Source organism: Dermatophagoides farinae, chromosome 1, assembly GCF_024713945.1.
Source record: "Dermatophagoides farinae isolate YC_2012a chromosome 1, ASM2471394v1, whole genome shotgun sequence".
In the NCBI taxonomy this organism is placed as follows: domain Eukaryota; kingdom Metazoa; phylum Arthropoda; class Arachnida; order Sarcoptiformes; family Pyroglyphidae; genus Dermatophagoides; species Dermatophagoides farinae.
This window is the reverse complement of record NC_134677.1, coordinates 4,074,298-4,087,890: the sequence shown is the minus strand read 5'-3', so window position 1 is coordinate 4,087,890 and position 13,593 is coordinate 4,074,298. Positions and strand designations below refer to the sequence as shown.

Genomic DNA, 13,593 nt, shown 5'->3' with positions numbered 1-13,593 from the left:
CCATATTGACGCAGTTGCAGAAATGATAAATCATCATATATATCAAACCACGACCACCATCATCATCATCATCATCGTTGAATGAATTTTCCGCTTGTTGAAACTCGACTCATTGGATCATGACTACAATAAAAAGTAGGAGGTCCATTCCAATAAAGCAAAAAAACAAACGAAAGAATGTTTCAAGGTAAATTGGAAGCCATTGCTTCTATTATATAGCATTAATTGTATGTGTAATATACAATGGGAAGGCAATCTTTATTAAAGAATTAAATGATAACCACCACCCTTAAATGCATCCATGTACAATCCAATCATTCTCAGTTGAATGGATGACTAGAGTGGTGTAATCAAAAAATAAAATGTATATTTGCCTGTATAAGATGGCGAGGTCAATTACCCTCAGAGCATAAAATTTCACCTCCACTGTAATGAAAATCCTTGACAAAGTCCTTCAATCGCCCTCATACGACCTTAAATAACTTTATATTGACATTGAATATGGTATATGATTCATTATTATTTGATGATAGACGTTTGGTAGGATTGAAAATGTCATCAAAATTCTTTAGGGTACCATATGTCCAGAATAAACACTCAATGAATCTGTATAGAATATCTGTATACAGAATCGGTTGTCGACCTTCATATGAAAAACCCCTTTGATTTTCAATGATATTCAATGTAGTTATGTACGCGTATCGCACACAAAACATTCGATGCTAATGATAATGATTTCAATGTCAATTTCAGGTGTATTTATGCGTTTGTAGTTGTTGCAATGATGCAAATGTCCCTGATATTTAAGTTTGTATGTGTGTGTGTGTGTGTGTGTGTGAATCGATATATAGCTAAATAAATAATTTTTTCTCTTTTATCGATAATGCTGTCTTTATCGTTATTATTATCATCATTTTTGTCGTCATGGTCAGAATAATATTTCTGATATATAAATGACAATGAATTCAAAATCCTTGAGTTCTTGCTTTCTCTTTATGTGTTTCTAAATTGTGTTTGATTTTGAATTTTAAATATTTTTTACATACATATAGTCATTCAAAGTAATTGCAATATTTTTCAACATTGAAATCGAAAGTGTATTTGGTTTGAATATATATAAAATGCAAGCAAGCAGACAGACAGACAGACAACTGAAACATTTTGAATTAAGAATGAAATCAACAATCATAACTAACTTTTTTTAAAAGAAAAACAAACAATAATTTAAAATTGATTGCTAAATTCAGAATATTCAAGTTTTTTTTACATGACTAAAGCATCATGCTAAATGGTTTAGATATCAATTGTCGAAAATGTTTCAACCAAGTTGCACCCACAGCACCATCAACGACACGATGATCACAGCTTAATGTCACCGTTAATAGGCTGGCTGATCGTGGTTTATTATCTCCACCCGGTACTAAACGTTTTTCAGTATTACCGACAGCTAATATACATGATTGTGGTGGATTGATGACTGCTGAAAATTCTGTTACACCAAACATGCCCAGATTTGATATGGTGAATGTACCACCTTGAAATTCTTGTGGTTGTAATTTACCATCACGTGCTTTTTTGGCTAAAGCTTTTACATCATTAGATATTTCGATCAGACCTTTTTTCTCGGCACCAAAAATGATTGGCGTGATGAGTCCTGCATCCGTACTGACCGCTACTGATATATCGACTGAATTATATTGGCGTATAAATGTATCTTGCCATGATGAATTAACCTGCGGTACTTTTTGGCATGCCAAAGCCGATGCTTTGATTAAAAAATCATTCACGGATAGTTTAGTGTTTTCAGATTTGAGCATTTCATTCAGTTGTTCTCTCGCCCTATAACAAATGGAAAATTTTTTCATTAAATCTATTGGTTGGAAAAATTGTATTTTTTTCAGCATACCTAAGAATTTCGTCGACTTCGATTTCGGCAGTTAAATAATAATGCGGTATGGTTTGTTTAGACATCATCAATCGTTTAGCAATGACTTGTCGCATATTTGTCATTGGAATATCTTCGAATGATGTCATCATGGAGGGAGTCATTGTCATGGCCAACATTGATGGTGCATTTATTACATCTTGAGCACGAATTCGACCGCTTGGTCCACTGCCTGATAATCTTGCGAGATCAATCCCTTTTTCCTTGGCTATTGTTTTTGCAAGTGGACTAGCAAATATTCGTCCTGCAGTACCGGTAAAAATTTGGCTTACAATCGGTTGTGAACGAGGCATTGAGGCTGCAACTGTGGCTGGTTTTTCCGGTGTTGCGTCTGTTTTTGTTTGTTGCACCGTATATGGTGGTTGTGATTTCGGGGGTTCACTTGTTTTTTTCGGCGTTTTTTCACTGGTAGATGATTCTGTAGGCACATAATTGACAAAGGCGTCAATATCGCTTTGCTCCGGAACTATTATGCATAATAACTGTGAATCGTAAGGGTAAAAGAATAAATGTCAAGTTTAGAATAACAAAAACTTCATACTTTTCCAATGGGAATATCTTTTGTACCAGCCGGTATTAAAATTTTTGCTAGATAACCTTCTTCTGGTGTTTCAAAACCCATTGTTGCTTTATCCGTTTCGATTTCGGCTAATAAATCTCCTTCATTCAAACGATCACCTTCTTTCTTTTCCCAGGAAACAATCGTACCCATTTCCATGGTAGGTGATAACGCAGGTAATGCAACCTTATAATGAGTTGGTAAATTACCAGAACTAAACGTCCGTTTATTTGAAATCGGAACAATGAATCTGAATAAAAATGCAAACAATCAACATGTGTACAAAACAATGAAACAGAACTAACCTTTTATCAACATTATTATTCACATATGAATTTATCAAACGTATACTTGATGAAGTTGTTGTTTCAATTGTAGTATCGTATCCATTAATTCCCCAACAAGCAACAAGAATCCGATTCCTGGTCAATAGCTTTAAACGGCATAAATTTTTCGAATTATACATCAATGTCATACGAAACATTTTTGTTTGGATTGCTGAATTAGGTAATCAGCGAATCTACTGTGGCAAAGTTTGTTTTGAACGATGATTTTGAATCAAAAAAAATGAATCTTACATAGATCGATGCCTTTTTAATTTTATTTTCCTGATTTAAAGATTGTATATATCCAAACACAGCAAAAAAAGTAACGTGGAGACTGGTCTCCAAATTTGAAGATTTACGCAATACTCTGAATTTGAAGACTTCTCTCCAAATTTGGAGACCAGTCTCCATCAAAATTTTGAGTGAACGATTTAACGATTTGACTATCGATAGTATCGTCCATCACGATTGTTGCAGCAATTTGTCCCCCTTCTATTCTTTTTATCCCCCATATTAATTTAATCGATATATTGAAATTCAAATGATAAATGATTTTATTGTTATATTAATTGATTAAAATATTTGAAATAATAAAATGCATTCATATTTCACACCCCAATTACGCCATTCAACGTTAATTGCCTCGTTTGAAATAAATCCGTAATTCGCGGTCCAAGTTCCAAGTCAATGACCAAATTCAATCCATGATTCGAGATTCAATTTCCAAATTGTTCACCGGTGATCCTAAACGAAAATAAATATTAGTTGTTTTTTCAATTAATCCATTCATTTGCTTACCATTATCAGTTTCGAGTGTATGTTCCAGTTCGTGAATCTTCGACTATTAATCGTAATTGTCAATCGCTTCATTGATTCCAAAGTTTCAATCAGCAACGAATTCAATAGGAAATAGCTCAGATCATGTTCCTAAGCCTAATCTAACCCTAGCCTAACCTATTATCAAGTGTTGAACATTGCCAAACTATTCTTGAATTGGATGCTGATGAACAATGGAAACGCCGAATTGATCTTGAACATAATCATAAGTCGAATTTCAACTTGTTGATCGTAAAATTTTAGCGAATCTAATAAGAAAAAATAGACGAATCTTTATCAGATATGAAAAATGAATATGTCGACTTACTAAATAAGTTGTTCCGACAATTCAACCAAAAGCAGGCATGTTCTGAATAGACTTTTGAGAAATGTAAGTGTTAGAATTATTGATTGGTAGCGAAATTCCAAAGTTACCTGATGCTGAACATGTTTCATTGGACATCGTACCATGTTAGTGACCAGATATCCGCCAATAAATTTGTACTGTTCGGCATCATTACCATGATCGTTTTTCTAAAGACGACACCAATTATATGTCTAATGATCATTGATCATCAATGAAAATTTTATGCTTCAAAAGACAAGGAAAATTGTTAGCATTTTCAATCTAAGGCAAAATGTAAATTACCTTATTGACCATGTTTTTATATATTAATCCGAATTCCAATTATCAAGTATAATGGACTCTGAAAAAGAAAACTTAAAAAGGATGTGATTGAATACAATTTGATGAAAAACAAAATGTGATAAATACATTTGAAAGTCATCGAAAATGGAATTTTTTCGCCAACTTGTATCATTATTACATGATGACCGAACTAAACGATCTTCATTGATTTTGAGGCCAATTTTCTAGACCACAATAACTTTGAACAACGATAATCTTGAATTGATTAAATTCTTTGTTCCAAAATTTAGTGCAAAAATTTTCACGATTAAAATAGAAAAAAATGCAAGTCATCAAAAAAATAATTCAAATTCGTATGGGGAATAGAAGGGCACAACATTTGTATTGAAAATAGTTAGCTGCACTATCTCTATATGACTATGCGCAGTTGCTCATTAGTTGGACTTGTAGAAATTTTAAAGTTTTTAAAGTTTTCAACTAACAATCGAAAAACAATCGAAATTTTTTTAGCACTCATTTTTGGAGACTGGTCTCCAAATTTGCTGTCTGTTTCTCCAAATTTGAAGACTAGTCTCCATTTTTGTAGAGTAGTCGGCAATATTGGAGACCAGTCTCCAAATTTGGAGAAACAGTCAGCAAATTTGGAGACCAGTCTCCACACTTTCTTTTCTGTGAAAATCGGGGGTTCACTTGTTTTTTTCGGCGTTTTTTCACTGGTAGATGATTCTGTAGGCACATAATTGACAAAGGCGTCAATATCGCTTTGCTCCGGAACTATTATGCATAATAACTGTGAATCGTAAGGGTAAAAGAATAAATGTCAAGTTTAGAATAACAAAAACTTCATACTTTTCCAATGGGAATATCTTTTGTACCAGCCGGTATTAAAATTTTTGCTAGATAACCTTCTTCTGGTGTTTCAAAACCCATTGTTGCTTTATCCGTTTCGATTTCGGCTAATAAATCTCCTTCATTCAAACGATCACCTTCTTTCTTTTCCCAGGAAACAATCGTACCCATTTCCATGGTAGGTGATAACGCAGGTAATGCAACCTTATAATGAGTTGGTAAATTACCAGAACTAAACGTCCGTTTATTTGAAATCGGAACAATGAATCTGAATAAAAATGCAAACAATCAACATGTGTACAAAACAATGAAACAGAACTAACCTTTTATCAACATTATTATTCACATATGAATTTATCAAACGTATACTTGATGAAGTTGTTGTTTCAATTGTAGTATCGTATCCATTAATTCCCCAACAAGCAACAAGAATCCGATTCCTGGTCAATAGCTTTAAACGGCATAAATTTTTCGAATTATACATCAATGTCATACGAAACATTTTTGTTTGGATTGCTGAATTAGGTAATCAGCGAATCTACTGTGGCAAAGTTTGTTTTGAACGATGATTTTGAATCAAAAAAAATGAATCTTACATAGATCGATGCCTTTTTAATTTTATTTTCCTGATTTAAAGATTGTATATATCCAAAATCCTCGAAATTCAGCTGGGGTCAAATCATATGAAAAACACCCGATTGTAGTGACATCTGTTTGAAGAAATCTGTTTTGATTGGTAACAATTTCCCACATGTTAACGTTTGTGCGTTGTGCCATGGCATCAAATTATCACACACACACATGTGATTAATGTTGATTCAAATGTTTCTCAAATATTTAATTCTTGTAATGGTATAATTAATCAAATTCTTTATATCAATACTAATTGTTGCATTTGTATAGAAACCATTTATTTTCCCTGAATTTGTGTAAAAAATGCGTATTTCTCTGCGATGTTATCTACGTAGTATACCACAATGTCGGATTGTAACGACAAACACTCCTGCCATACTATCACGTATGGTCAATATTCGAATAATTGACAGACCACCTCACATATCGTTGTTCAATAATAATCAAATAAGTATCCGATTTTGTTCATCATCATCATCATCGTCATCATCATTGCCATCGCCTAATGACAATGAAATAAAAGACAAAAACATTGACACATTGGTACAGCCTGGACAAGATCATTCTACACAGTTTTCCGATGAATGGGGTGATATTGGTGAAGAGATAACCGGACGAAAATTGTTAAAAGAAGAAATTATACCCTTATTGAATAAATTTCTTCAAAGGCCAACTGTTAGACAATTGGCAGCTGAAAATGGACTCAAACCTAAATTACTGATAGAAGCATTTTCAAGTTTTCGAAAAAAAATTCTTGATTCTAAAATTCTTGATCCAGAAATTCATATTTTATTGAGTGATATTCTACAAGGTAAAGGACACGTAGATGATCTATTCCCATCATTTATCAAACATGCTAAAACCATATATCCTCACATTGATTGTCTGGATGATTTAAAGAAAATCAGTGACCTTCGTTTGCCGCCAAATTGGTATCCAGAAGCACGGACAATAAATCGAAAATTTTATTTTCATTGTGGTCCGACTAACAGTGGCAAAACTTATAGTGCTTTGAATCGTTTTTTAGAATCTAAATCCGGTATCTACTGTGGTCCACTCAAGATGCTTGCCGTCGAAGTTTTTCAAAAAGCCAATAATGCAGGTGTAGCATGTGATCTAATTACGGGTGAAGAACGTCGATTTTCCGATGAAAATCAGTCACCTTCTGCTCATGTTTCCTGTACTGTTGAAATGTCATCTGTAAATCAAATGTACGAAGTAGCAATCATTGATGAAATTCAAATGGTTCGTGATCCTGAACGTGGTTGGGCTTGGACACGTGCTCTTCTTGGGATTGCTGCAGAAGAGATTCATCTTTGTGGTGAAAAAGCTGCCCTTAATCTTATCATCGAAATTCTATCAACCACCGGTGAAGTTGTTCAAATTAATGAATATAAACGTCTTACCGAATTAAATGTCGAAGATAATGCTCTGGAATCGTTGGAAAATGTTCAACCTGGTGATTGTATAGTTTGTTTCAGCAAGCGAGACATTTATAATGTTAGCCTTAAGCTAGAAAGAATGGGTCACAATGTGGCTACTATCTATGGAACATTACCACCAGCCACCAAGTTATTGCAATGTAGTAAATATAATAATCCAAATGATCCATGCAATATACTCGTTGCTACCGATGCTATCGGTATGGGATTAAATCTTTCAATTCGACGAATTATTTTCTATTCGTTGATCAAACCAACATTTAATAGTAAAAATGAAAAAACATTGGATGTTATACCGGTTAGTCAGGCGTTACAAATTGCCGGTAGAGCCGGTCGATACAACACTCAATACCATCAAGGCTATGTTACGACATACAAACCGGAAGATCTACCGATTCTCAAAGAAGTTTTAGCCTCACCGATTGAAGATATTGAAGCTGCTGGCCTACATCCAACATTAGATCAGATCGAAATGTTCTCTTTTCTATTACCAAATGCGAGCCTAACGAATTTGTTGGACATTTTTGTTAGTCTATGTCAATTGAATCCCTATTATTTTATGTGTAATATCGAATCAATCAAATTTCTGGCCGGAATTCTCGAACACATTTCATTACCATTAAGAGCTCGTTATGTATTCTGTTGTGCACCGGTTGATAACAAATCGAATTTCGTATGCGCGATGTTTCTAAAATATGCACGTCAATATTCTAATAATCAACCAATGACTGCTAATTGGTTGTGTCAAACGCTAAAATTTCCATTTCGACGACCGATCAATATGGCCGAATTAGATCATTTACTAAGCGTTTATGATTGTCTTGATCTATATCTATGGTTAAGCTATCGATTTCCGGATGTATTTTTTGATCAGGAATCCGTACGTGATATACAACGAAAATTGGATGAAATTATATTGGATGGTGTTTTGAATATAACGAAATTACTACGTGCATCTGGTGGTGGTGGTGGTGAACATCATAAAGGTCAACGAATGTATAACCCACAAGCTCGATTCAAACAAATCAATATGTTATTGTCGAATAATGATAATTCATCGACTTCGAATAATAATAACAATAATACGTTGAATTATAAGATATCGTCGAAAATTCATCATCACTAAAATTAAAACTCTTCCACTCATATGCTGTAACTTTTAGTTTGTTTATTAATTTTTTTTTCTGTAATTCGAATATTAATGTAAAAAATATTCAATAAATGAAATCGTGAACACAAAATACAAAAAAAAATTGAAAAATCATTTGTTTGTTTGTGATAGACCACTAATACATATCCATCTGCCATCCGGTGTCTCTTTCCATAGGCTAACTTTATTATCGCCTCCTGAAACGGCCAGAATGTTACCCATGATAGACCATGATACATGCCATACAACATCATCGAATGTATTCAATATGTTATATGACCAGCCAGAACTTGATGATTCTTGATTGGCTGTAGCTAATGATTTTGTCCATATAATTACACGACGATCCTGAGAACAACTAGCAATTAATGTTTTCGGTAAACCGGTGGATGGAGCCCATGCAACATCACGAACCCAATCTGAATGTGCTTCCAATTTTTGTTCTTCGATCCATTTATCTTCCGATTCACTATATAGCCATATTTTAACCAAATTATCGCAACCACCACTGACTATACGTTTTTGTGGTGTATAGGAAAAATTTGTAGGCGGAAAAACTGGTCCCCAACTTACGGAATTGCACCCAATTGAATGAGCGTTTTGAATTTTTTTCACATCCCAAACATTGCTGTCAATGTTGCAGCTAAGAACCGATATTGAACCATCCGAAGATCCGGCAGCCAATATCAATCCAAGTTCATGAGGCGCCCAACAAACAGAATTAACGCTTGAATCATGATTATTTGATTCGTATAACTTTTCCCACTGATTCGTTGAAGTCTCCTTCCAAATGATGACTTTTTTATCATAAGAACATGAAGCAAGTAAATTTTCAAATGTTGGATGAGCCCAAGCCAATTGCCATACGGGACCTTCATGTCCGCTTAATTTGGCCAATAGTTTATGTTGACTATTGGATATTTCAAATATTTTGACATTTTTATCCGATGAACATGTGGCCAATCGCGTGCCATAATAATCCATCTGTGCATCATGAATCATATCTTCATGTGAAGTATCCACTTGTGTCTGTAGGGTGACCATTTTAGCATCCTCTTTGTTAAACGTATTCATTTTGGTACTAAAAAGCTACAACGATGATAAACTTGATCAACAAAAAAAAAAAAAAAAATTTCAACAACCAATGCCGCATTTGATAATAATCTTAACAGCTTCATCATCATCATCATATGAAGTGTCAATGATTTCACACGCTATTTAAACTCAACAAGTTAATGCAAGCAAAATAGATTTTTAAAAATCAATTCAGTATATTCAGTATTTTAATCAAAAATAAAATAAAATTTACAAAATATGGATTCAAAATCACGTGAATTTACATAGAATATAGTCATATTAAATATATAAAAATTTATGAGAAAATATCTTTTCAGTCGCTATCATCATCAATATCATTAGCATGATCGTTATCATTCTCCGCATCTTCATCACTTGAACGAGTCATTGGACTTCTTTCCACTTCTGAATCGGAACCTCTATTTTTCGAGCCCGATTCATCCGAATCATTATCATCCTCAAACGATTTTTTATGTGTAGTTTGGCGAATATTATTTTCTTCTTCGTCTTCATCATCAGATGGGATTTTCTTTTTCTTTGTTTCAGGCTCTTCATTGCTTTCCGAATCATCATTATCATTAACATTCGAATCTGATGATGAATCATTTTTGATACGTTTTCGTTTATTTTTCGATTGTTTGACAATTTCATCATCATTATCTTCATTTGAATAGATAGGTGATTGATTATCATCACTTGAAGCTCTTGCTTTTCCAACCACATCTTCGTCACTGTCACTGTCGAACATGTTTTTAGATATTGTTCCAGCGTTTGGCTCATCATTCGGTTCTGGTTCATCGCTTGATGATGAGTCTGATGAATTGATGAAAGCTTTTGATTTAAATTTACCTGGTATTTCTTTTTCAACTTGTTGTCGAGCTTTAATAGCATGCCGTTTTTTATTCGATTCTTTTCGAGCTCGTTTTCGTTCTTCACGTCTTCGAGCTCGTTCTTCATCATTATCTTCACCAGCACCATCCGAATCGGTATCACCACCACTAGTTGTTCTTTTTCTCTTTCGGCGTCGCCTTTCTTTATCACCATCCGAAACGGTTCGTTTTTTCTTTGTCGACTTATCCGGACGATTTTCGATATTACTTGATGAATCAGTGACGAATCCATCTTCATCATTAGCCATAGATTTACGACCACGAGCCTTTTTCGGTTTCTCTTCGGGAACATCCTGGAAAAGTAATATATTTTTCGTTTTTTCCACATATTCCTGCCGTTTCTGAATTAATTCCTGTGCTTGTTTAATCTTCTCTTCTTCACGAACTCGTTGTTCTTCCATTAGTTTCTTTCGTAATTCTTCACGTTCCATTTCCTGCTTACGGCGAATCTCTTGTTCTTGTTCATCCATTGTTCTGGCTCTCATTACATGATATTGTGCTTGTTTTAACAAATCTTGACATCGTTGTTCTTCGATAGCACACCATGCCAAATCGAATTTACTTTTATCGCCATTAGTTTTTAAATATGTAAAATATTTAAATGCAAGTCCTAATTCTTGGACTGCAAGTAAAACGGTACGTAATGAACTTTTTGTATCTTCCAGAACTGAAGCAGCCAATTTTTGTAAGACCAATGCCAAGTTGAACAGAATCAACGTATCGTTTGGCAATACACGACGAATTTTCAACAAAATATTTTTACATTGACGCATTTTACCCCATTTGTAATAGGCACGTGCAATGTACAACATAATATCGACATTTGTACTCTGGAAAAATCGTTTATGACAATTTTCATACATTTGAATTGCGCTCACATATTGTTTTAATTCAACATAAATGTGTGCAATATTAATCCAAACATCGGGAAAATCGGCTGTCGATTCACGAACTTGTGAGAATACGTCTCTAGCTTCATTGGTATAACCTTTATGTGCTAAAACACAACCAATACCGTTGGCTGCGTAAATATTTTTTGGATCAATTTTCAATGCTTGTCTATACATCTGAATGGCACGATCCTGATGACGTCGTTCTTTTTCCTTATCTTTAGTCGGCTGATATAAGGTTTGCAACCAAACATTACCAAGTGCAACGATTGAATATGTGTCTTGATTGGTAGATTCTTGATTCAGAATACGTTCAAATTTTTTCTGACCAGGACCATATTCTTGTTTGGCTAGATGAAGATTGCCAATCAATGACCAGGCATCCGGATGATCTTTTTCCACTTGCAACGCTTCTTTAAACCAATCACTAGCTTCATAGATTTGACCTAAATCTCTAGCCATACAGCCTAATCGCAGGTAACAATCAACATAATTAGGATGTTCACGTAGTATATCCTTATAGATTTGTTCAGCTTTGTTATACTCATGAATTGCTTCATATAATCGACCGAGATTATAATTGATTGTCACTTGAATTAATTTAAGATAATGTTCTTCGATTTGCAATTCTTCTTGACATCGTTTCAGGGCACTTTTATAATAATCAGCAGATTGTTTATAATTTCCCAGACGAAAATATAATGCGGCAACATTGTTGTAAATTTCGGCAGGTATCTCCAAATTATTATCATTATGATCGGCAATCTCTCGAAATATTTTGATCGCATTCTGATAGCAATTTAATGCTCCTATAGAAGAGATTGAAAAATTATGATTTACAAAATTAGTCATTTAAATTCTACCTTGTAGATCTGATTGTTCAAGCAATTGTGCTAATTCAATCCAAGCTTCCACATCTTCTGGATGTTGATCAATAACTTTTTTCAGAAATTCACGAGCTTTATCTCGTTTTTCTCCATCAACCGATTGTGAATAAAGTGAGCCGAGAATTTTCATCGTTTCATAATTGTTGGGAAAATATTTCAAAACTTTATCAAAACAAGATGCTGCATTATCGAAATCACCACGATAAATGTACATCTGTCCGAGGCCATAAAATGGAAGAACGAATGATGGTGATGCAAATTGTGTAGCTTGATAATAGTACTGAAATCCTTGATCATAATCACCTTGGATATGAAATTTTCGAGCTAATTGATAACAACTTTCAGCACGCATAGGCTCATTTTCCGTATTATAGAATGCATGTAATGCTAAATGTTGAACTTTGGCATAATCTTTTTTAAAGAAGAAATGATCTGCCAAATGATTCAATACCATTGGATGAGTTTGATCAATTGAATAAGCTTTCGATAACATTTGTACACCATTTCGTATGGAATCTGGTGTCTTTTTGTTCAGTTCCATTATTGCCAATGCAACCAATGCGCCAACACATTGAGGATTCAATTGAAGGGCACGTTCGAATGCCAATTTAGCTTTTTCCATTTGGTTTAATTTATAGAAACAATGCCCGATTCCAAGACGAATATTTGCCGGGCAATCCGGTTTCACTCGTAAACATTTGCGATAAAAAGTCAAAGCTGTTTTGTAGTCTTTTTTGTTGAAATTAATACAGGCTTTGCCTAACAATGACGGTATATTGTTGGGATATTGATTTAAAACGAATGTGAATTGTGCATCAGCTTGATCGATCTTTTCAGCTTCGGCTAAACAGAAATGGGCACGGCCAACCAAATGATTTGGATCATACATAACAATCTTGTCAGCATTTGTATACAATACCGTTGCTTTTGTATAAAGTTCTCGTTTTCTATCACGATTCTTTTCTTTATTACCTTTGGCCACATAATAGGCAGCCAAAGTATCTAACGCTTTCATCTGATCACGTTCATAATCTTTATAGCTTAGCGACGCTTCCGTACGAGAATATTCAAGTATCTGGACAAAATCGTCTTCTTTTTTCTCCTTATAATAAGCAAGTGCCAATTGAATCCAGATGTTTAAAGGTGGTGATTCGGATTGAAGAATTTGCAGTACTTCTTTTGTATCGGGCAGATTATCTAAATCAAGCTCAATGACTTCATCGGCTGATTCTTTCAATGGAATTTCGATTGTATGACGAGCCATACTGATGAATGATTTAAGATTTCAGAATTTATATTAAAAAAACAACGATGAGAATTTCAAAATAATGGACTTCTTAAATGGATATAGAATTTCATAAATTCACAAAGCAAAGAAGCATGTAATTGTCAATTTGATCAAAAATTGATACCTGAGAAGTAATTGCAAAAATATAGTTGACTTGTCATGTATAAATATGTTTTCATTAAAGTTGATACG

General features: G+C 34.1%; 5 protein-coding genes across 7 annotated transcripts; 1 reads left to right on the top strand and 4 right to left on the bottom strand.

The window, feature by feature from the left end:
- Positions 1-1,073: 1,073 nt before the first annotated feature.
- muc (dihydrolipoamide S-acetyltransferase muc) lies at positions 1,074-4,969 on the bottom strand. Of its 2 annotated transcripts, none has more exons than XM_075734850.1 (10): positions 4,422-4,969; positions 4,296-4,366; positions 4,082-4,238; positions 3,975-4,025; positions 3,629-3,915; positions 3,083-3,574; positions 2,810-3,027; positions 2,487-2,754; positions 1,907-2,427; positions 1,074-1,839 (listed from the first exon to the last, which is right to left on the bottom strand). In XM_075734850.1, exons 7-10 carry the CDS (start codon positions 2,986-2,988, stop codon positions 1,272-1,274), a joined length of 1,536 nt encoding a protein of 511 aa, XP_075590965.1. In that variant the 5' UTR covers positions 2,989-3,027; positions 3,083-3,574; positions 3,629-3,915; positions 3,975-4,025; positions 4,082-4,238; positions 4,296-4,366; positions 4,422-4,969; the 3' UTR covers positions 1,074-1,271. The 2 variants fall into 2 exon arrangements, with proteins under 2 accessions (XP_075590965.1, XP_075590962.1); XM_075734847.1 differs by having other exon boundaries at positions 2,810-3,024.
- LOC142598196 (dihydrolipoyllysine-residue acetyltransferase component of pyruvate dehydrogenase complex, mitochondrial-like) lies at positions 4,730-5,844 on the bottom strand. Its single transcript, XM_075735440.1, has 4 exons — positions 5,468-5,844; positions 5,145-5,412; positions 4,957-5,085; positions 4,730-4,738 (listed from the first exon to the last, which is right to left on the bottom strand). Exons 1-4 carry the CDS (start codon positions 5,644-5,646, stop codon positions 4,730-4,732), a joined length of 585 nt encoding a protein of 194 aa, XP_075591555.1. The 5' UTR covers positions 5,647-5,844.
- A 58-nt stretch (positions 5,845-5,902) lies between these two features.
- Suv3 (Suv3 RNA helicase) lies at positions 5,903-9,529 on the top strand. Of its 2 annotated transcripts, none has more exons than XM_047054932.2 (2): positions 5,903-5,990; positions 6,048-9,529. In XM_047054932.2, exon 2 carries the CDS (start codon positions 6,081-6,083, stop codon positions 8,343-8,345), a length of 2,265 nt encoding a protein of 754 aa, XP_046910888.1. In that variant the 5' UTR covers positions 5,903-5,990; positions 6,048-6,080; the 3' UTR covers positions 8,346-9,529. The 2 variants fall into 2 exon arrangements, with proteins under 2 accessions (XP_046910888.1, XP_046910887.1); XM_047054931.2 differs by having other exon boundaries at positions 5,906-5,996.
- On the bottom strand, positions 8,360-9,443 carry Sec13 (nuclear pore and COPII coat complex component secretory 13). The gene has a single exon (XM_047054945.2). It carries the CDS (start codon positions 9,441-9,443, stop codon positions 8,481-8,483), a length of 963 nt encoding a protein of 320 aa, XP_046910901.1. The 3' UTR covers positions 8,360-8,480.
- A 103-nt stretch (positions 9,530-9,632) lies between the features above and the next one.
- On the bottom strand, positions 9,633-13,509 carry Ctr9 (RNA polymerase-associated protein Ctr9). Its single transcript, XM_047054920.2, has 2 exons — positions 12,090-13,509; positions 9,633-12,035 (listed from the first exon to the last, which is right to left on the bottom strand). The coding sequence occupies exons 1-2, from the start codon at positions 13,375-13,377 to the stop codon at positions 9,760-9,762; spliced, it is 3,564 nt and encodes a 1,187-aa protein (XP_046910876.1). The 5' UTR covers positions 13,378-13,509; the 3' UTR covers positions 9,633-9,759.
- Positions 13,510-13,593: the final 84 nt, after the last annotated feature.

Bases quoted from the DNA above. Each gene is read 5' to 3' on its own strand.
- muc (XM_075734850.1), bottom strand. From the start codon at position 2,988: ATGTTTCGTATGACATTGATGTATAATTCGAAAAATTTATGCCGTTTA. The intron at 2,428-2,486 runs GTATGAAGTTTT...TACGATTCACAG, and splicing joins AAGATATTCCCATTGGAAAA to TTATTATGCATAATAGTTCC. The intron at 1,840-1,906 runs GTATGCTGAAAA...CATTTGTTATAG, and splicing joins GAAGTCGACGAAATTCTTAG to GGCGAGAGAACAACTGAATG.
- LOC142598196 (XM_075735440.1), bottom strand. From the start codon at position 5,646: ATGTTTCGTATGACATTGATGTATAATTCGAAAAATTTATGCCGTTTA. The intron at 5,413-5,467 runs GTTAGTTCTGTT...ATTTTTATTCAG, and splicing joins AATAATAATGTTGATAAAAG to ATTCATTGTTCCGATTTCAA. The intron at 5,086-5,144 runs GTATGAAGTTTT...TACGATTCACAG, and splicing joins AAGATATTCCCATTGGAAAA to TTATTATGCATAATAGTTCC.
- Suv3 (XM_047054932.2), top strand. From the start codon at position 6,081: ATGCGTATTTCTCTGCGATGTTATCTACGTAGTATACCACAATGTCGG.
- Sec13 (XM_047054945.2), bottom strand. From the start codon at position 9,443: ATGAATACGTTTAACAAAGAGGATGCTAAAATGGTCACCCTACAGACA.
- Ctr9 (XM_047054920.2), bottom strand. From the start codon at position 13,377: ATGGCTCGTCATACAATCGAAATTCCATTGAAAGAATCAGCCGATGAA. The intron at 12,036-12,089 runs GTAGAATTTAAA...TCTCTTCTATAG, and splicing joins TGAACAATCAGATCTACAAG to GAGCATTAAATTGCTATCAG.